At 44.1% G+C, this 17,735-nt stretch overlaps 3 protein-coding genes across 5 annotated transcripts; 2 read left to right on the top strand and 1 right to left on the bottom strand.

Moving 5' to 3' along the window:
- Window positions 1-340: 340 nt before the first annotated feature.
- Window positions 341-5,588, top strand: LOC117140177 (tribbles). The gene is made up of 2 exons (XM_033302952.1): window positions 341-1,524; window positions 4,395-5,588. The coding sequence occupies exons 1-2, from the start codon at window positions 698-700 to the stop codon at window positions 5,017-5,019; spliced, it is 1,452 nt and encodes a 483-aa protein (XP_033158843.1). The 5' UTR covers window positions 341-697; the 3' UTR covers window positions 5,020-5,588.
- A 2,692-nt stretch (window positions 5,589-8,280) lies between these two features.
- LOC117140108 (F-box/WD repeat-containing protein 4) lies at window positions 8,281-10,067 on the top strand. Its single transcript, XM_033302870.1, has 3 exons — window positions 8,281-8,549; window positions 8,611-9,195; window positions 9,369-10,067. The coding sequence occupies exons 1-3, from the start codon at window positions 8,344-8,346 to the stop codon at window positions 9,811-9,813; spliced, it is 1,236 nt and encodes a 411-aa protein (XP_033158761.1). The 5' UTR covers window positions 8,281-8,343; the 3' UTR covers window positions 9,814-10,067.
- Window positions 10,068-10,126: 59 nt separating this feature from the next.
- On the bottom strand, window positions 10,127-17,447 carry LOC117140106 (pantothenate kinase 3). Of its 3 annotated transcripts, none has more exons than XM_033302868.1 (7): window positions 17,030-17,447; window positions 13,060-13,238; window positions 11,721-12,013; window positions 11,532-11,657; window positions 11,291-11,467; window positions 11,099-11,234; window positions 10,127-11,043 (listed from the first exon to the last, which is right to left on the bottom strand). In XM_033302868.1, the coding sequence occupies exons 1-7, from the start codon at window positions 17,073-17,075 to the stop codon at window positions 10,747-10,749; spliced, it is 1,254 nt and encodes a 417-aa protein (XP_033158759.1). In that variant the 5' UTR covers window positions 17,076-17,447; the 3' UTR covers window positions 10,127-10,746. The 3 variants fall into 3 exon arrangements, with proteins under 3 accessions (XP_033158759.1, XP_033158756.1, XP_033158758.1); XM_033302865.1 differs by lacking the exon at window positions 17,030-17,447 and adding an exon at window positions 15,013-15,642; XM_033302867.1 differs by lacking the exon at window positions 17,030-17,447 and adding an exon at window positions 13,901-13,967.
- Between the last annotated feature and the right edge of the window lie 288 nt (window positions 17,448-17,735).

Genomic DNA, 17,735 nt, shown 5'->3' with positions numbered 1-17,735 from the left:
AAGAACAGTTTAAGGGTTGCTGTGGGGATAGTGTTCATACAGCTACGTATTTCGAATTCAGTTGGAATCGGAATTTCAGCGTTCAGCGCAATTTTTTCAAAAATAACGATGCTCTTGCTCTCTCTCTCCCCAACCATTTTGATTTCAAAAAATAACGACGCTCTCTGGTCTCCCTCTCCTCTTGCCCTACCTACCGCATTGAGCTAAATTCCTCCAACGGGTGAGAGTGAGACAGAGAAGGATCGGTGCAGTGAGAGCGAGCGAGAGGGTGCGAGAGAGCGCCGTTGTATTTCGCCGTTCTCTTCGCTTCGTGCTTCATTCGACCGCGTGGATGGTCACATTTGAAATTCAAACTGCGGAGAAGACGGTCGCGTTCGTTTCGTTTCGCGAGTTCAGTGAGCAGCGTTCGATTTGTTTTAAAATCGCCGCATTTCGTCAGTGTATACCCGCATTGCACATGGCCAAGCTAACGAAGTAGTAGTAGCCCTGAGTTTAAACGAGAGTTTAAATCGAATTTAATCGGAGACTAAACGGCGCGTCGTTAAATGTCAAAACAATTAACAGCCAAGTACAGCCAGGCTAAAGCGGAGTAACAAAATTAGTAAGAAGAAGAAGCATTAGCAAAGAATAAGACGAAGAAAACGTAGCGAGAGCAGAACTGTGATAAAGTTAAGTGAAGTGGTAAACACAAGTAAGCATGGATAACAGTAGCGGGCAAAACAGCAGAATGGCTTCGTCAGCGGCGTCCACCAGCAAAATAGTCAACTATTCGTCACCAGTCTCGCCAGCAGTCGCCGCCTCCACCTCCTCATCGTCCAGCAGCAGTGGCATGAGTAGCAGCCAGGAGGACACCGTACCGGGATTATTTACGCCCAAAAAGGAGTTCCCCAATGCCAAGATGCTGCAGACCATCAGGGAGAAGCTAATGACGCCCGGCGGAGCCTGTGACCTTCTGGCCCTGGGCATCGCAGCGGAACCCACGGACCAGCAGCCCGTCAAACTCATCCAACAGCGTTATCTGATCAGCGCCCAGCCAAGTCACATATCGGCCGCCGTGGCTGCCAAGACGCCCGCCTCGTATCGCCACTTGGTCGATCTAACCGCCTCCAATCTCCGCTGCGTGGACATCTTCACCGGGGAGCAGTTCCTATGCCGTATTGTAAACGAACCGCTGCATAAGGTGCAACGAGCCTACTTTCAGCTGCAGCAGCACGACGAGGAGCTGCGCCGGAGCACCATCTATGGCCATCCACTGATCCGACCCGTGCACGATATCATACCGCTGACCAAGGATCGCACCTACATCCTCATTGCGCCCGTGCCCCAGGAGAGGGACTCCACGGGCGGGGTGACCGGGGTGTACGAGAACCTGCACACCTACATCCGCCACGCGAAGCGACTGTGCGAGACGGAGGCGAGGGCCATATTCCACCAGATCTGTCAGACCGTTCAGGTGTGCCACCGCAACGGGATTATCCTCAGGGACCTCAAGCTCAAGCGGTTCTACTTCATCGACGAGGCCAGGTGAGTTGCGTGTCCAGGTGACACCTTCGAAAAACCCATATACTCCAATATACGCCACATATGCCTGCCTTATACCAACTCAATTGCATATGGCTAGTCGGTTTATTTTGCAATTCGATGGAAACTCGTTATGAGCGAGAGATCTTGTTTGTGGTCGTGTGTTGGTGGTGCCACAATTGTTGCTCTTGTTATTGGCCCATGTTGTTGTAGTTGCTGCTGCTGCTGTTGCTGGCGCCGTCGTTGTGGGTAACATTGAACATTTAACAAGTGTTGCAATCGAATCACCAATAGGCCAACAACAATTATACTGACAAACCGAATGAACGCAAGGCGTTCGTATGTACAGCACAGGGTACAATGGTAGTTTCGAACTAGTTTTAATAGTAAACATACTTTCCTACTATGCGAAGCATTGCAAAAATGAATAGGTTTAAGATACAAAATTTTAAATAATTTCAAAAACCTTGCAAGCTTTAGCTTTGTAGCTAAAGAATTATAATTTATGTAATATCATAGAATTGCCACTCAGTGGGCAAGCACATGCCTTATTTTGCTGACCCCGACTGTATCTCTGTGTACATACTCGTACACAAGGGCCCAATGTGCCACAGTGATGGCCAAAATGTTGGCCCACCCGTTTTTTTTCATTACACATTTCGGAAGCTAGAAATTGCCACATTTCAAGAATTGTTCAACATGGCATTTGCAATATGGTTTTGGGGTGGGGGATCTGGGGGCCACGTACTCGGCGTTCGCTTGATTTGTCGATTTCCCGTGTGTGAGTTTACAGTGGATGATGAAATATTGGCCCCACCTTCACCCAAAATGTATTTTCGCATATGTTAATGAACACAACTGTATGTCTCCCGTTCTTATTATCTTCGAAATTATACTGACATCAGCATGGAATGACGTGAACATTGCTCGATTCCGTATGGCTTTGCAATTAGCGCAATATCTGCTGATTTTTTCGTCATTTCGTCGTTCTGTGCCAAGTGCAAAACGGCGGAAGGAAGAAACCCATAGATCTCTATCTATACTATAGCTCTCTCACCTTGGCGAGAAATAAACAACAAGTGTTCAATACGACTCAACTGCGCTGCGATTACTGGCGCTCACTTCCAATCCCATTTGCATTCGAATAATACTTAACTCTATATAGATAAGTGCTTGCTGGGTGTACATACATACTCAATGGGCGTGGCCATATCCATATCTACATGTATCCAGCGGGGCGGGCGCACACACGCACAACCAAACAACGAGCCGAATTTTTAAGGTCACAGTGCGGTGAATGGCCCTGACTCTGATCTTCTGTATTTGAACGCATTTATGTATATGCCAGTGCCTCCCATATACAAATGCGTATGCTTATGCATGTACAAATCTCTGGTTCATACTTTTATTTTGTATGCTCTCTTGCCGTACATAAATACTTCCAAGGTGTTTGAACACTTATGCGCCGCCGGTTTTCCGTATTTCGTTTCGATTCCGATTTTATTTTAACCTTTGTCGCGGGTTAATTTGTGCCAAACGGAAAGAGAGAGAGAGAGAGAGAGAGGGAGAGGGAAGAGATCCCCAAGACGCTCTTCAAAGTCCGATTATATCGCGCATCGAGGTCAGCAGCTGTAACTATTCTCCTCATCACATCTCCACCTGCCTTCCGTGCACTCAAAAATATTAATATTGGTTCACAGAAAACCTTGATCTTAAAAATATCATTATATAAACTTGCCTTGATCTTAAATATAAGTTTATAATGGGGAAAACTAGACGATCGAGGACATAAAAATACAAATGAAACCCGAAAATATATGTACAGAAACCTGCTTTTAATTAAGAACCGAGTTCTTTGGATATATTATTTGAATGCGCTATTTCTTTTCCCGCCTATTTATTGCCCACCTGTTGCTATCAAGTTGAAGGTAATTTGTTTCTTACAGTGTTCACTGTAATTTGTGCCGAGGAGAGGCGCGTTTTCAAAGCTTGTTTTTGTTCAGGGTCAGCTCGAGGTTTTTTTGGCCTGCTTTGTGTTTGGCTCTTTGGATGTTTGGATACCAGACCACGGCGACCGTGTGTTTGTATATCTCTTCGTTCGCTATCGGCGGAATACCCAATGTGGTGGTTGGTAGTGGTGCTCGTGTCCCAGCAGAAGCGCCGTTGCAGCAACAAGTTGCGATACGTCACTCCACCTCACCTCACTACTCGCACAGCTCGCACAGCGGACTCTCTTCGGCTCTATGCGCTGTGCTCGCTGGCGTTTTCGTTACTTTTTTGCTTTTTGCATTCGAATGTGGGCCAATGTCAATGGAGTGGAGTGGAGTGGCCCAATGGAGGGGGAGTGGAGTGGAGTGCAGGGGCGGAGGCGACGGCGGCGGCGGCACTCGCTCATGGGTGTCGGGGGTCGCAAGCTGCGCTTTCGTCACCAATCCAAGTCAACTCAGCTCAGCTCACAATGTGCTCTCTCGGCCAATTTGCCTTTTGACTTGTCAATACGCCAACGCCAAAGACAACTACAACTGAAACTGAAACTGAAACTGAAGCTCCGTGGCCGATCGATTCAAGTCTCTTCGATATTGCGCTAGCTAATGGCCCCACAAAATCGGGGGTTATGCAAGTCCCAGGGATTGCACATGATGTAGAGCTCGACGCTGGGTCTGATGAACGGGTACAGTTGCGATCAGAATAGTGGCAGTGCCAACTCAAGGTGCAGTCATATCTACACTTCTTTGGCAACAATAGTTCCCAACATCTTAATAGAAACGAGTAAAAAATAAAGATTGTTAGTTGCATTTCTAAGAAAGACATACATATATTCTGTACCCTTTTTGGCAAATTATTTATTTGATTTTGTCATTTGCTAATTACAGAACCAAACTGCAGTACGAATCACTGGAAGGCTCAATGATCCTCGACGGCGAGGACGATACTCTGAGCGACAAGATCGGTTGCCCACTGTACACCGCTCCGGAACTGCTGTGCCCCCAGCAAACGTACAAGGGCAAACCGGCGGACATGTGGTCGCTGGGCGTGATCCTGTACACCATGCTGGTGGGTCAGTACCCGTTCTACGAGAAGGCCAACTGCAACCTCATCACCGTCATACGTCACGGGAATGTCCAGATACCCCTGACGCTGTCCAAGTCGGTGCGATGGCTGTTGCTTTCGCTGCTGCGAAAAGATTTCACGGAACGCATGACCGCCAGCCACATCTTCCTGACCCCGTGGCTGCGAGAGCAGCGCCCCTTCCACATGTACCTGCCTGTCGACGTGGAGGTGGCCGAGGACTGGAGCGATGCGGAGGAGGACGAAGGCACTGCCGCCGATGCGATGGATGAAGACGAGGAAGGACTTTGTCCCTTGGGTGACAAGCACGAGTACGAGGACATTGGCGTAGAGCCACTGGACTACACTCGCTCCACGCTCCAAATGGCTCAGAATGCCAATGGGCTGTCCACGGAACCCGAACCCGATACGGATGTGGACATGGGCTGATTGGAGCTCGTGGAGTCACCCACGGGTTGCATTCTGGGACACGCTGGCGCGTTGGCTGCATCCGGCTGAATGCCGGTTGATTAGCCGCCGGGGCTGGGCATATCGGATGATATGACACTGTGGACATCCTGGCCTTCCGGGTCGCGCCGACTCCGACTGCGTTCCACGTCGTCTTCCTGCAGGTGGTACTGCCAACAAAGACTTAAACTTTAGACACACAAGAACTCACTGCCTTCCAATCGCGCTGCGGCCCCGATTCGATTCGTTCAAGAATCACGCCGCTCCGCAGCCTCCTCTCTGCAACCGATTCTTCCTAAAACCTACCTATGTACAATACATTTAACATTTTAATTTTTTTGCAAACTGTTGATCTTATCAAAGGACAGTCGCCCTGATTTGCTTTTGGGCTTTAAAACACATTAGTTTCCATGTTAAAAAATGCAACGAATGCAAATTGTTATTTATTATTTAATACGTCTGTATTACGCTTTGTCTACTATTAAAATCTTGTAAGTGAAAATTGCAAAAAAAGAACATAATACATTGAAATTTGATCTCACCAAGAATAATTCGAATTGTTTCTTTGGGGGGAAAAAGCGCTGTAAATTGATTGACACAAGATGGTAAATATTTATAAATGTGTAATCAGTCAACCAGACTATTAGCTCAACAACATGAATGTTGATATATTTTATGGTAGATTCACCAGAAGCGGAAGGCTACAAAAGATGAAAACAATGAGTCAGGAAAAAAACAAGATTTTTGGTTCTGGATGCGTCATATTGTTTACTAGTAACATTCAACATTTGATTAAGATCAGATAAATGTTTTGGCAAAAATATGTTTTTTTCATTCAGGCCTAATCTATTTTCTTCATGAAGGAGATTCACGGCACATAATCGAGAATTCTCTCGAGAGTCGGAAATATCAGCATATTAGTTAGTGTTGTTTGTGAGATTCCCATTACCAGAGCAGCAGATCCCAAGCTGATAATGCAACCAAGTCACTGGAAGTTATCAGGTGGGCGAACGTGACTTTGGCTACGGAAATATTTGCGACTTTGCTCCACAATAGCAGTAAACTAATATTGTGAATAGCTGCTGAATGCGGAGGTCCCACCACTGTCATCTGATGTGCCGACGTGACGGGGACTTTCGCATGTATACCACCTACATGTACATATACTCGTACGTAAGCCGCCCGATTTTTGGCGCTGTGTGCGCCGTTCTCGAGCATTTTTACCTGTGGTCGAGCACTTTGTTCAGATTATGAAATTGCCGGAGAGAACGAGAACTGCGCAGAACGCGAAAACTGCTGACGACTACGTCACCCACAGATTGTGACTATCAATTTTTTTGGGCTCAGTGCCACGCATGAACTTTAACTAGATTCGCCCGATCGGTTAAGACCCGACTGGAAAATACCCATCGGGAAAAATGTAACCACACAGGAAATGTATTCAAATTTGATGTTCTTGTCTGTCTTAATTGTTGTTTAAATAAATTTATTTATTGTCGATTATTGATACATATTGAACAAAAGTCAGAAGTCAATATGCGAATTTATAGTTTTTACAATAGTATCCTGATTTTATTTTACTTAATATTTTAAGAATACATTTTAGGATGGGTACTCAATGCCTCGAGTTCTTGAAAGGGTAAAGCCCATTGTCATGTGCAGTTTGATAAGATTTTAAAGGGGACCTATAGAACGGAACGAACGATCCAGAACTTTTCGCATTCCTTACTTACCCAAAAGTCACGATTCCTTTAATATAACGAAGCTCTAATAGGGGTCACGCTACCCGAAAAAGTATGTTAAATTGAAAGTACAAAGGTGGACTAGATAAGTGCCTAGCCCTGTTACAAATTCACTTTTTTAGGTTCTAAAACCTTAAGTACCTTGACAACCATAAAGTAGACCTGAACAGTGACAGCTACGCTACTTTCCCTGACCCAAAAATAGTCGTTACTTGTTTCTTTGTTATGACTCTGGTTCAATTCTCAAGATTTTCCGTGAATTTCTTTGTTTGCCCTCGCACACAGCTTATACTGTCTGTCATTAGAAGATAGTCCTATGATTTCCTTTGAGTACCCAATAGATAATGCGAAATTCTTAACCTTAACAATCGTTCCATGGACTTGTTCCTAAAACACTCCAGAAGTCATAAAACTTTATGCACTATTTTGCAGTATCTACATAGAAGGCGGCAGATAAATGCCGAGAAAGATACGAGATACTTTCTAGACAGATCAGACAGTTTGTGCGCTATTTCAAGTCAATCAAATGCTCAGTTAAGGTATTTAGCGCAAAAATCTCGGCAGTTTCGTGCCTAATTGCGGAAACAGTGTTCTAAATAACTTTAGATTGCTGCAATTGTATGAGTACGTGGTCGTACGCACGCCGCATACTTATGTGCGTAAATCGTATATTTTAGACTTTTGTCCCCAAAATGTGCAGTTGCGGACTATTTCGTGTTTGGTATTGCAGGCGGCTTACATCAATGGTGGGAATCTTTCTAAAATCAACTCTAAATTTCTTATCGAATGATAAAAACTCATTTTCCAACGATGTCATTTACCGCAATAGTTCCCCGAAGTCTAGCCTTGATGCTTAACCTTCTACACAAGCAAAATTAATAAATTTATTAACCATTTTCCATGAATTGTATTTTCTTGGATTGCCTTGACACAGCTGGTGGATATTGTTAACTATTAAAAGACCAAAGCTTAGGTAGTAACATTTGAAAAGCTTTATTGGCTAAAGGGGTGGGAATAAATAACTTGCACTTTTAAACAAAATTTTCCTTAGTAATAGTTACTTTAAATCTGTAAATTTATACCCTAAATGCCAGTTGTTTAAATTTCAAAAAAATATAGCCATCAACATGGAAAGTGTTAAAAAAAAAACTGTTTTCAAAGGTCGATGAAATTAACAAGTGTTTCATTGTTCTTTAAATTGCACAATTTCAGGTCAAGTTACGTCAACAATGACACATAAGTGAAGATTGCACTGTTTATTAGCTGAGGAAATTCTATAAATGAAAAATATATCGATTATTCGAAATAATCAAATTGTCTGAGATCTATTTATTATAAATAAACTATGAAAGAATATACATTTGATATTCAAATTAATAATATAAAAAACACTACGAAAGAACACACGTTTGAATTTAATTATTGACTGCTGTCAAACTTAACGGAAATTTCGTAGTGTTGCAAAGGTAACGCTAGAAGTGGATTAATCGATATACAATTTGCTTGCTTTTTGTTCGGAAATCGAGGGAATATGAGCTAGATTCACGAATTAGAGGTGAAAGATATGATGGATGGATCCCGCATGAGCTTGAAGGATCTGACCATCGACTGCCTGCTCCGCATATTCGACTATTGCTCGGAGGGGGACCTACTGTCCCTGTGCCGGGCGGACCCGGCTCTGGAGTATATTATTGAAGCCTACTACTTCCACCCACTGGCCTACGATTTGCTGCTCTGTGGCCACCGGAATAATCCAAGGATCGAAAAGAGGTTGGCGAATGAGAATCGGATAAGAAACTCAAGATAATGTACTCCTTTGGTAATCTCCTAGAAACCGAAGACGCCTGACAAACTATGAACGCATCGAAGTGTCAAGGAACTGGGTTAGTGGCACCTATTTCGAACGACCCTACTTCCACCATGCTCAGATGTTCCCCACCAAACTGTGCCTGGAGGCCGACTATCTGTACATCACACATGCCTGCTATCTACGCAAGTACCGACGGGCCAGCTATGATGCACTGCATCGTCGCTTCGACGAGGAGATCTGTACGTCCGCACAGACTGACATCTCTGATTTCGTCAAAAAGAATGAAACCATATTCGCGGGAAGGGTTTGTGGATCGTGCTTCCACTACGATACCGATAGCATGGTGATGACGGAGCAGAGGATGCATCCGGCCAACGAGTACTTGTACTGTGTAGACTTTGTCAAGGATTTGTACGCAACCAGCACAGATCACTGCTGCAGACTGTGGCAGCGTGCGGAGGAGTTTGGAATGACGCATTTTGATCAGGTGATGAATCTGCCGCACGCCTTTAGGTCTCTGGAACTGAGTTCGGATGGCCAGTGGCTGTATGGAGGACTCTACACTGACGACGGTCGCCAGGCCCTGAGGGCAGTCCATGTTGAAAGGTAAGCCCTACCGTCTATTAGTTATGGATACATCTTGTTACCATTGAAATCTTATGTGCAGGAATGTTTTCGGTAATGTTTAAAGAATGACAAAAGTATAAATATTATTAGATTTACATTTTATTGTTACTATTTGTGTTATTAACTATCTCAAATTATTTCTTCTTTATCAGTGGCGAGGAATTGGTGTTCAGTTCCAAAACAATGTCAATTTACGACCTGAAATTGAAAGATGACCAGGTCATTTTCACTGCCAACTTCGACAGCACGTTTCGGATGTTTGACCGACGCGTGGATCGCGATGTAGCCATTTGGGATGATCCGTTCGACTCCTCCTTCTACTCCCTGGAGTACGATGGTCTGCATGCGGTGCTGGTCGGCACCAACAGACATGCACGGGTCAACCTTTACGATATAAGAATGAAGAAATACGTACAATTGTACTTTCCGGGAAGGACGCGGAATCATAATGGCTTGTCGCCAGTGTACAGCCTCGCCTGTGATAGCCAATATATGTTCGTGGCCACCGATCACAATCTGCGCGTCTTTGACTTTAAGGCAAGCTGTGGACTTCGGAGAGACTACAGCAATATTGTGTACAAACGTAGTGATAATTAATTACATTGATCACCCATATTAAAAATATGCCAAATGTTATACATTCATTATTTTGAAGAAACCAAATTCGCCGTACAAATATACATTCAAGATGTCTGGTGATTTCCCGTAAAGCCTACCATTAGTTCTCATCAGAACAAATCGTGTCTAGTTTATTACGGACTTTGTTTAGAATAACACGAACCTTAACAATAATTGTATAAGTTGGCAAAGGTAGAGAGAAGGCTTTTGATAATAAAATTAATTTGATACAAGAATATCGTTTAATTGATGTGAAAGACTATTACCGTCTTGTTTTTAAACTGCATCATCATACCATTAGTTTGTGTAAAACAAGTTTTATTGACCTGTCCACAAATTGGATCCTATCATAACATGACCACAAACTTATATTCTAAAAAGAAAACTTTAAAACATCCACTTAAAGCATGTACAAAAACGTTAAGATAATAACTTAAAAGAATGCATGAATTTTGTCAGAGGACAAGGGCATATCATTAGGTGGATGCTATACCTGCTCTTTCGTTATTTTGTTGCGCGCCAAACATTCAATTGCGTAATTTGCTATCACTGTAGAATCGAAACTAAAAACTACCGAAAGTGACGAAGATAGCGTGGTAGTAACATATGGTGAAATGTTACGCGGCGAAAAATTAAGACATAATTTGTGGTTCGGCATTTGATCGGGCCAAAATTCGTTGCTTTCTAGCAGGCACTTTATCCATACATACGTAATTTCATGCATTTACAATTTGTGCGTCATCAAGTTACAACTAAAGCCGAGAAAGAATTACGATAAATACCGAGATAAACTGCGAAGGATCAAAGTCATTGCCATTGCCATTGCCTTATCGATCTTAGGTCTACTGTACATGCACTACAATCGGCTGGCGCACGTTGGGTGCCCTTGGGAGGAACATGTGGTTATAGCGACTATCTAGTGGAGTGTTTGCTTGTGGGCGCCTTTTCTGGCGGCTCGTCCGCCGAAGAAGACGTCTGTGCTGCATCGCTAGCTGAATCGGATTCAGTGTGGATTGAATGCTCCACTCCGTCGTTAAGGGCGGCTGCCAGCTCGCCGTTGAACTGCAGCAGGCAACCCAGAGCCCCAAAGTATCCCTCGTGCTCCAGGAAGAGACCCTTCATTGTGCCATTGGACCAGAACTCCATTGCGTACGCCAGCAGCTTCATGGAAATGGGGTTTACTCGCAGAAAGTTGCCCACAAAGACGACCTGAAATGGATTTCTTGCTCAGTCGATGATGCATGTAACAACAATTGATACTTACCCTATCGATCTTCTCATTCAGCGCGCACATCCTTGCTATGGAGCCGATATTATTCGTTATGGTGACCAGTGTGGCGTTGGCCAGATCTTCGCGTGATACCGAAACCCGTTTGTCGTTGAGGTGCATCTGGCCAAAGCTAGAAGTGGAAAATTCGTAACTGGTACATGGACCTTCAATTCTGGCGTTTGCTACCTTGACGCCACCAAATCGCCGGGGAGACCAAAGCGGTTGTAATCGCCGCCATAAATGTCCTTAACTAGCTTGTCCACCTTCCTATTGTCACCCTTGGTGGCCAGTTGGATGGCCTCTTCGAAGGATGTGCAGCCGGTGAGTAGACAACACAGGCCGAGGAATGTACCGCCGCCCAAGCTGAAGGATACACTTTATTAAGCATCGTTGCACTAAAGTGTAATTTCATGAAGAGCAGTCTTACCTCGTGCCCGAAATGCGCTTGTAGTTGTCGGGACCGTAGACCGCCAGGATGGAGACTCCGGATCCGACGTTCACCAGAATAAAGGGAAACGGTTGGGAGAAATTGAACTGCTGCTTCTCGCTTTTTCTACAAATTGTATGGTAAATTAGCTACTAGAGAATCCTTGAAGCCAGCACTTGGTCCACTTACAGAATGTCACGTGCGTTTTCGTAGTAGTAGCACTCCGTGCGATTGTGCAGATCGGCGAAGAGAATGCCCTTGATGAGCGTGTCCAGCTCGTCGAATTTGGCCAGCTTCATGTTGACTTGGTCGCGGAAATCCTGCTCGAACTTGAAGGCGCCACCGCCGGTGGCACAAACCGTGGTCACCAGCTCGGCCATGCCCTTCTGCTTGGCCAGCGACAGAAAGTTGCCCATGTCCGTGGTCTGGAAGCGAATGAAATGCAAGGAGCCGCGTCTTTTGCGTATCTCGACATTGTCCATCTGAAAGGCGATAGGGATTACAAAGACCACTTAGTGCGAATAAATAATAGCTATTCTAAAAATAATAAGATTCTTTTCATCTTTAAAAAGGCTTTCAATCGTATTCCAGGCGGAAGAGTGAAAAACGAGCTACGTAAACATGCAAATTCGACTTCTGAACCTATTACAAAATTGAAATGAAAAGTGCAAAAGTCAATGTTCACTTCGCGAAAGTGCTGTCCAAACTGTTACTAGGTTATTAAGCGGTGTGATTATACGATCGCCATTAAATTTAGCTATCCAAAGTCTAAGTGAAAGGGTAATTTGTACAAAATTGAAAATTAAACCCGCAACAGCGAGCGTCTGTAAATTGACATAGTTCTTTAGAAAGTGTTCAACTTTTGGCCTCACTCATTGAATAACAATCTATTTTGGCGCGGGGCATTTACCCCTAGGTTTTAAATAAACAATTAAAACATTTTGTTTAATTTAATTTTAAGCCTGCCTAACGATATATTTTGCCATATGCTCTCTTAGGATTTACTATGGCAGCTTAAAAGTTTATTAAAATGAAAAGAAGACAAGCAAACCATCTTGACAGTGAATCACTTGCTTTCGAAGGTAAACAAAGGAATCTCATTAGTGCGAGATAAGCGTGTCGTACACCGAAAACAAAAACAGACCACCAATTGGGAATGCAAGCTCTCCCGATGGTATCAAGATTGTGTCGCTAAACGTCTAATCAACTTGGTTACGACTCAGATTAAGTACATCAATGAACTAATCTATGAGCACGATTTTGCTTTCCGTGTAGGCGTGTGTGCGCGAGAGTGAAGGTCACAGCAGAGGCACTCACACTCGGAAACCCTGGCACCCGAACTCATTTGAAATCACCAGACGACCCGTTCCGACCCGCACAAGATGACTTGTTGACTGGATCGCGGGCAAATATCGCGGCTCGGCGCGCTGGGATTGATAATATTTTGGGTGATAATACCGATGCTAATGGTTTGCTTTGCTTTGTTACAAAATCGCACATCCACATTCCCATAGGTCGCTCATCTCACCTGTAGGTGCGTATCACGATGTCCGGTTTTGCCGTACGCCGAGTTTTTGGTCAAGTAGCGTCGGATATTCCGCAAAATGCCAGCCTCGCGATCCTGCTCATCCGGCGTTATGTCCTTGGGCTCGAAGTAGACCAGCTTGGTGAGGGTGCCGCCGATGTCCATGCCAAACCATGGCATCGCTGTAAAGGCAGTATATTGATCATAAGGTATATTTGCAGGATATAGTGTCGCTAGTTAGTGAGTTCCCTAAATTTAAGCGTATAAGCATGACCCACCCACATTTATTAAAGTAATAGCAGCAATAAGCGAGGGGTCTTTTTTGGTGGCCCACTTGTGGCACAAACATATTATTGTGTGTTATTGTGTGGATGTGTTGTTAATATTTCAACTGTCAAATTTTGCTTAGTTCCTTGTTTTCCACATGTGTGGCATTGCAACACTTAATCACATATGTATCTGACTGACTTGTAATCAAACCTGTCTGAGAAACAACTGCGACATGTTCGGGAAGCTTGTGAATCGGATTCAATGGCAAAGCAACAAGTTTCAAAACATTACAAGAGCAAAAAGAAATCGAACGCCAAAGGCTAGCTAACACTAAATGTTTGAAAGCGGTTCATGCTCATGGTGTCAAGATCAAATTGGCGCCAAACTGTGTCACACTGCCGCCTGCTAGAGGTTGCTCTATCGAGGCGAGGGTACTTCACAGAGTATACTTATCGGATACAGTAGATATCGTCTAAGGTAGCACCAGCAGAATGCTTTTATGTTGTGATAAACTCAAGGCTTCCCCGCATGGGCCATTTCTTCGCCACGAACTGGACTTTGGAAGTGCACGCACCGCTCTTGATGATGAGATCAAAGATCGATGTAAAATGTAGCGCCTCCGGCATTGTGTAACCCTTGGAGCTGTGGCGCTGCTGGTTTATTCCGCTCGACTATAGAATCGGCTGCACATAACACCGACGTGTAATCACTGCTAAACGCGTTTTACTTTATTTGACTTTCCAGTCAGCCCAGCCCAGCCCAGAGACCCGGGCAACGCGTATGTCGAGCTGTATATTCCACGGAACCACGGAGCTTTCAATTCGATTGTATATGGCTGTGGGTTCATTACGAGCACAGTGCGCCTGTATAGTACGTTGGTTTGCCTAAACCGGAAACATTTCACTCGGGCGCCACGGGCAAGTGCGACACGTCGATGGCTCCAACTGACTGACTGACTGGCTGCCGGATAATATATTAGCCGTAAACAGCTGAACACTGGCGAAATGGGCAATCGACTCGAACTGAACGCATGTGCGCCGCGCTCGGGTAAACACACCTTTCTTATCTGCCCTCCGGACACGGCACGCAGCTTATCGGGCGCTGGTATTGCTCGAATTGACCATTTGGCGGGCTCAAGCCATTTTTTTATAATACAGGTGTACACTTCAACCGAATTCATCCGATCTGCGCTTGTCGATCCGAAAATCGCGGGGTCCCCCAGGACGTTTATCTAATCAGTTGTTTAACTTGTACTCTATTTCTGAATGCACTAACAATCTTAACTATAAACTAGATGGAGTCAAGAGGTTGGTGGTTTTTATCTTCTCGACAAGTACTTAATTTTGCGGCAAAAGTTAAAATATTATTCCCTACAAGGGAATACTAAATAACTAGCTGTGGGTTCATTGGACGATACCTATGGCCACTGACTATGGCATTAATTTGGCCTTAAAATTAAATTAAATAAAATCATTTCTAGGGGTTTTAAGTGTTAAGGGAATTTTACAGACATTTTACTGAATTTATTTATATCATGCGACGCATTTCGATCCATATAATTCCTCAAATCAGGCGAATTAAAAGCGTATTTAAGCACGGTTTAGCACTTTTTACGAAGGAGATCGGATTTGGCCAATGTGATATCTGATATCCCAAAACCTTAACACATATTATCCACCAACTTACACATGAGCTCATCGCCTTGGGGAATCTGGATGGCGGGATGCGGTAGTTCGGTGCAGGCGGAGGACGAGGAGCAGTAGCTGTGGCACCTGCTGCGCTCGAAAAGCGCTGGTTCCGCCTCCAAATCGATGGGATCTGCGCTGCCATCCAAGGCCGTGGCGATGGACTTGCTCTTGGAACCCAGAGCTGAGCGCCACGAAGCGCGCCATGAGTTTCGTTTCGCTGAGATCACAGGTGAGGTTGGCGGACTGGGGCTGGTCGGTTTCTTATCGTTATGCAACTTGAATATTTTCAAATTGAATGAGTATTTCGAGTTGCGCGTGGGGACTTTCATTTTATTTGCTTGATTATTTTACAGCTTAGCGTTTTGCTGACACTCAACGGATTTACAAGTCCAGAGGCGGGCACTTATCACAGGCAAGTTGGATTGGAGTAGTGTGGAGTGTGGAGTGTGGAGTGGATTGAAGCTTGTTGGATTTGGACCATTGGCCACGAAAGCCGCGAAAGATATTTGTTTGCTCAATTCATAGGTTTCTAAATGGCGATGGCGACAACTGGTGATCGCGCGATGCGATGCGATCCGATCCCATCCGTTGTTGACCGTTCGAAAACAGACGTGAAACGCGTTTGAATGAAATTTTACTGCCCGAAGCGGCGACAGCAGCAGCAGCAGCGGACGCGCTGCGGCTTTCGCATATGTATAAGCAGCTCCAGACGAACTGAGCGCCATGTGTAGTGGGTACATGCCCGTGGAGGGGGAGACACCCATACATATATAGCCTCACCGTATTAATGAGCGAGCCGAACCGAACTTAATCATTACGAAAACACATTTAAAACACTGACAGAGCAGCGTCGACCCAGTGTGAACCCTACGACGTCTGTGGATCGCCATTACGTCCGTCCGCTTTTGCATTTACCTCGGCGACTGGCCCGTGGGTAACTTGGTAAAATTCCCAGCCAATGCATAGTCAATCATCTGGCCATTCATGGGCGAACCTGTGCCTTGTGCCACAACACTCTCTCTGCAGGCGCAGCAGGCGTGATAAGAGTGTGAAGAGCCCTGATAACACGGTCCCAAATGGTTCAAATTCCAAGCGGAGAAACCGCCCGAAAAAGCTGTGGTCCGAAGAGAACAGAATGATTGCCAATTCATACACTTGCCTTTGGGGAAAACTACTAGCCATTCCGCAAGTGCAGACACTGATTTCGATTATAGCTTAATTGGACAAATGTGTTTCGCGATTTACAAGTTAATCTTATCACTATTGTGTTGTGTACCCACAGAGAATGAAATCTGGCCAGCGATACGAGTAGGGTATTACGATGCACTGGTTTCGTGTAAATAGCTGACAGTCATTGTGACGTTAGTCATATCTGTGGCAGACCTGAAAATATTATCACATATGCATGCTTTTGCTTAGCATGCAGTTTTCGCGCCACTAACCAGTGGTCAAGCTAAAGAATTAAACCAAGTCAATAAACCCTCAACCTTGCTCGCAATAATAAACGTAAGAAAGACTTTAAAAGCACCCATTGCTTGGAATATTTGTTTTCTCTATAAAAAAAAGTTATAGAGAACCGAAATAATTTTCAAATGAGAAAGCTAAATTAAGCCAACAGTTATTAGTAATTTATCCCGCTAAATTAACATAGCTAAGTCTAAATTCGGGTTTATGCTCTCAGTCATCATGTGATTACTTTCTAATCACTGTTTGTGTTTATCTTGCAACCGCAAAGCTGCCTACTAAAAATAGGTTTAGAAAGTTTATAAACAATCAACCATATTTCAAATCTAATCCAACAATTGCATGGTTAGATATATATTTGCTTAAACCAGAGATAATCTTCTGGGAACTTAGTTCGTTTTTAAAAATCTTATCTGTTTTTAAACTCCCAACTAAACTCAAATCTATATGTTCCTAACAACTTATGGTGAATTAAAACTCCTTCTGCATTGCTTTTGGTATTTGCCAGATGGAGATGCAACCTTCCAGAATCTTGCGAAATCACCACTTACCCCTCGCCAACTGATTGCGCAGGTTAATCTGTTCGTCCTCCATCATGATGAATTGCAAGACTTTAATTGGACGGAGTGAGTGCACCGCAGAACAATGGAGAATAGCACGCACTTCAAGATGATCCGACAGATGTTACAATCGAGAGTCTTCCAGGGGCAGCGAGGAGATCTAGGCGGGAATTCCTGGCGAAAGAGGCCAAGAACGTGTCTCAGGGGCTGGGATGTGCTCCTCTGCTCATTGATGCTGCGGAATCCTGGGGCGGCCTAGTTAGCTCCGTGTTCTGTGCATTCCCGGAGTCCTCTGGAATGGTGCTGTACTCTCCAGTGCCAAGGCGGGTTCCACGCACAATAAACAAAAGCTTCAAAACAAAATTTTTGTCAGAAGTTTTTAATCTAGTAGCCTGGCTGGAACAGCTGATTTGCGATGTGGAGAAAGTTAATCGATATCCAATTTATCGAAGAGCTCAGTGTTGGCAAGCGATAGAATTTGTCTTAAGTTGTTTACAATACAAGCTAGAAATCTAAATTTAATTACAACTTTAATTTCACGTGTTAAACAATCTGATCTATAATTTATTTTTTAAAATTAGAAATAAATTTGTATACAAAATTTACATTTTAAATTTAGTATTCCCACACCTTTTACGTGCATCTATTAGCTTTAAGTAAAGATCTTTAAAAAAAATATCTCATTTGATTATCGTTC

The sequence above is a fragment of the Drosophila mauritiana genome, chromosome 3L (genome assembly GCF_004382145.1).
Source record: "Drosophila mauritiana strain mau12 chromosome 3L, ASM438214v1, whole genome shotgun sequence".
Classification (NCBI taxonomy): Eukaryota; Metazoa; Arthropoda; class Insecta; order Diptera; family Drosophilidae; genus Drosophila; species Drosophila mauritiana.
The sequence above is the reverse complement of the archived record's forward strand: the minus strand, read 5'-3'. Positions and strand labels throughout refer to the sequence as shown.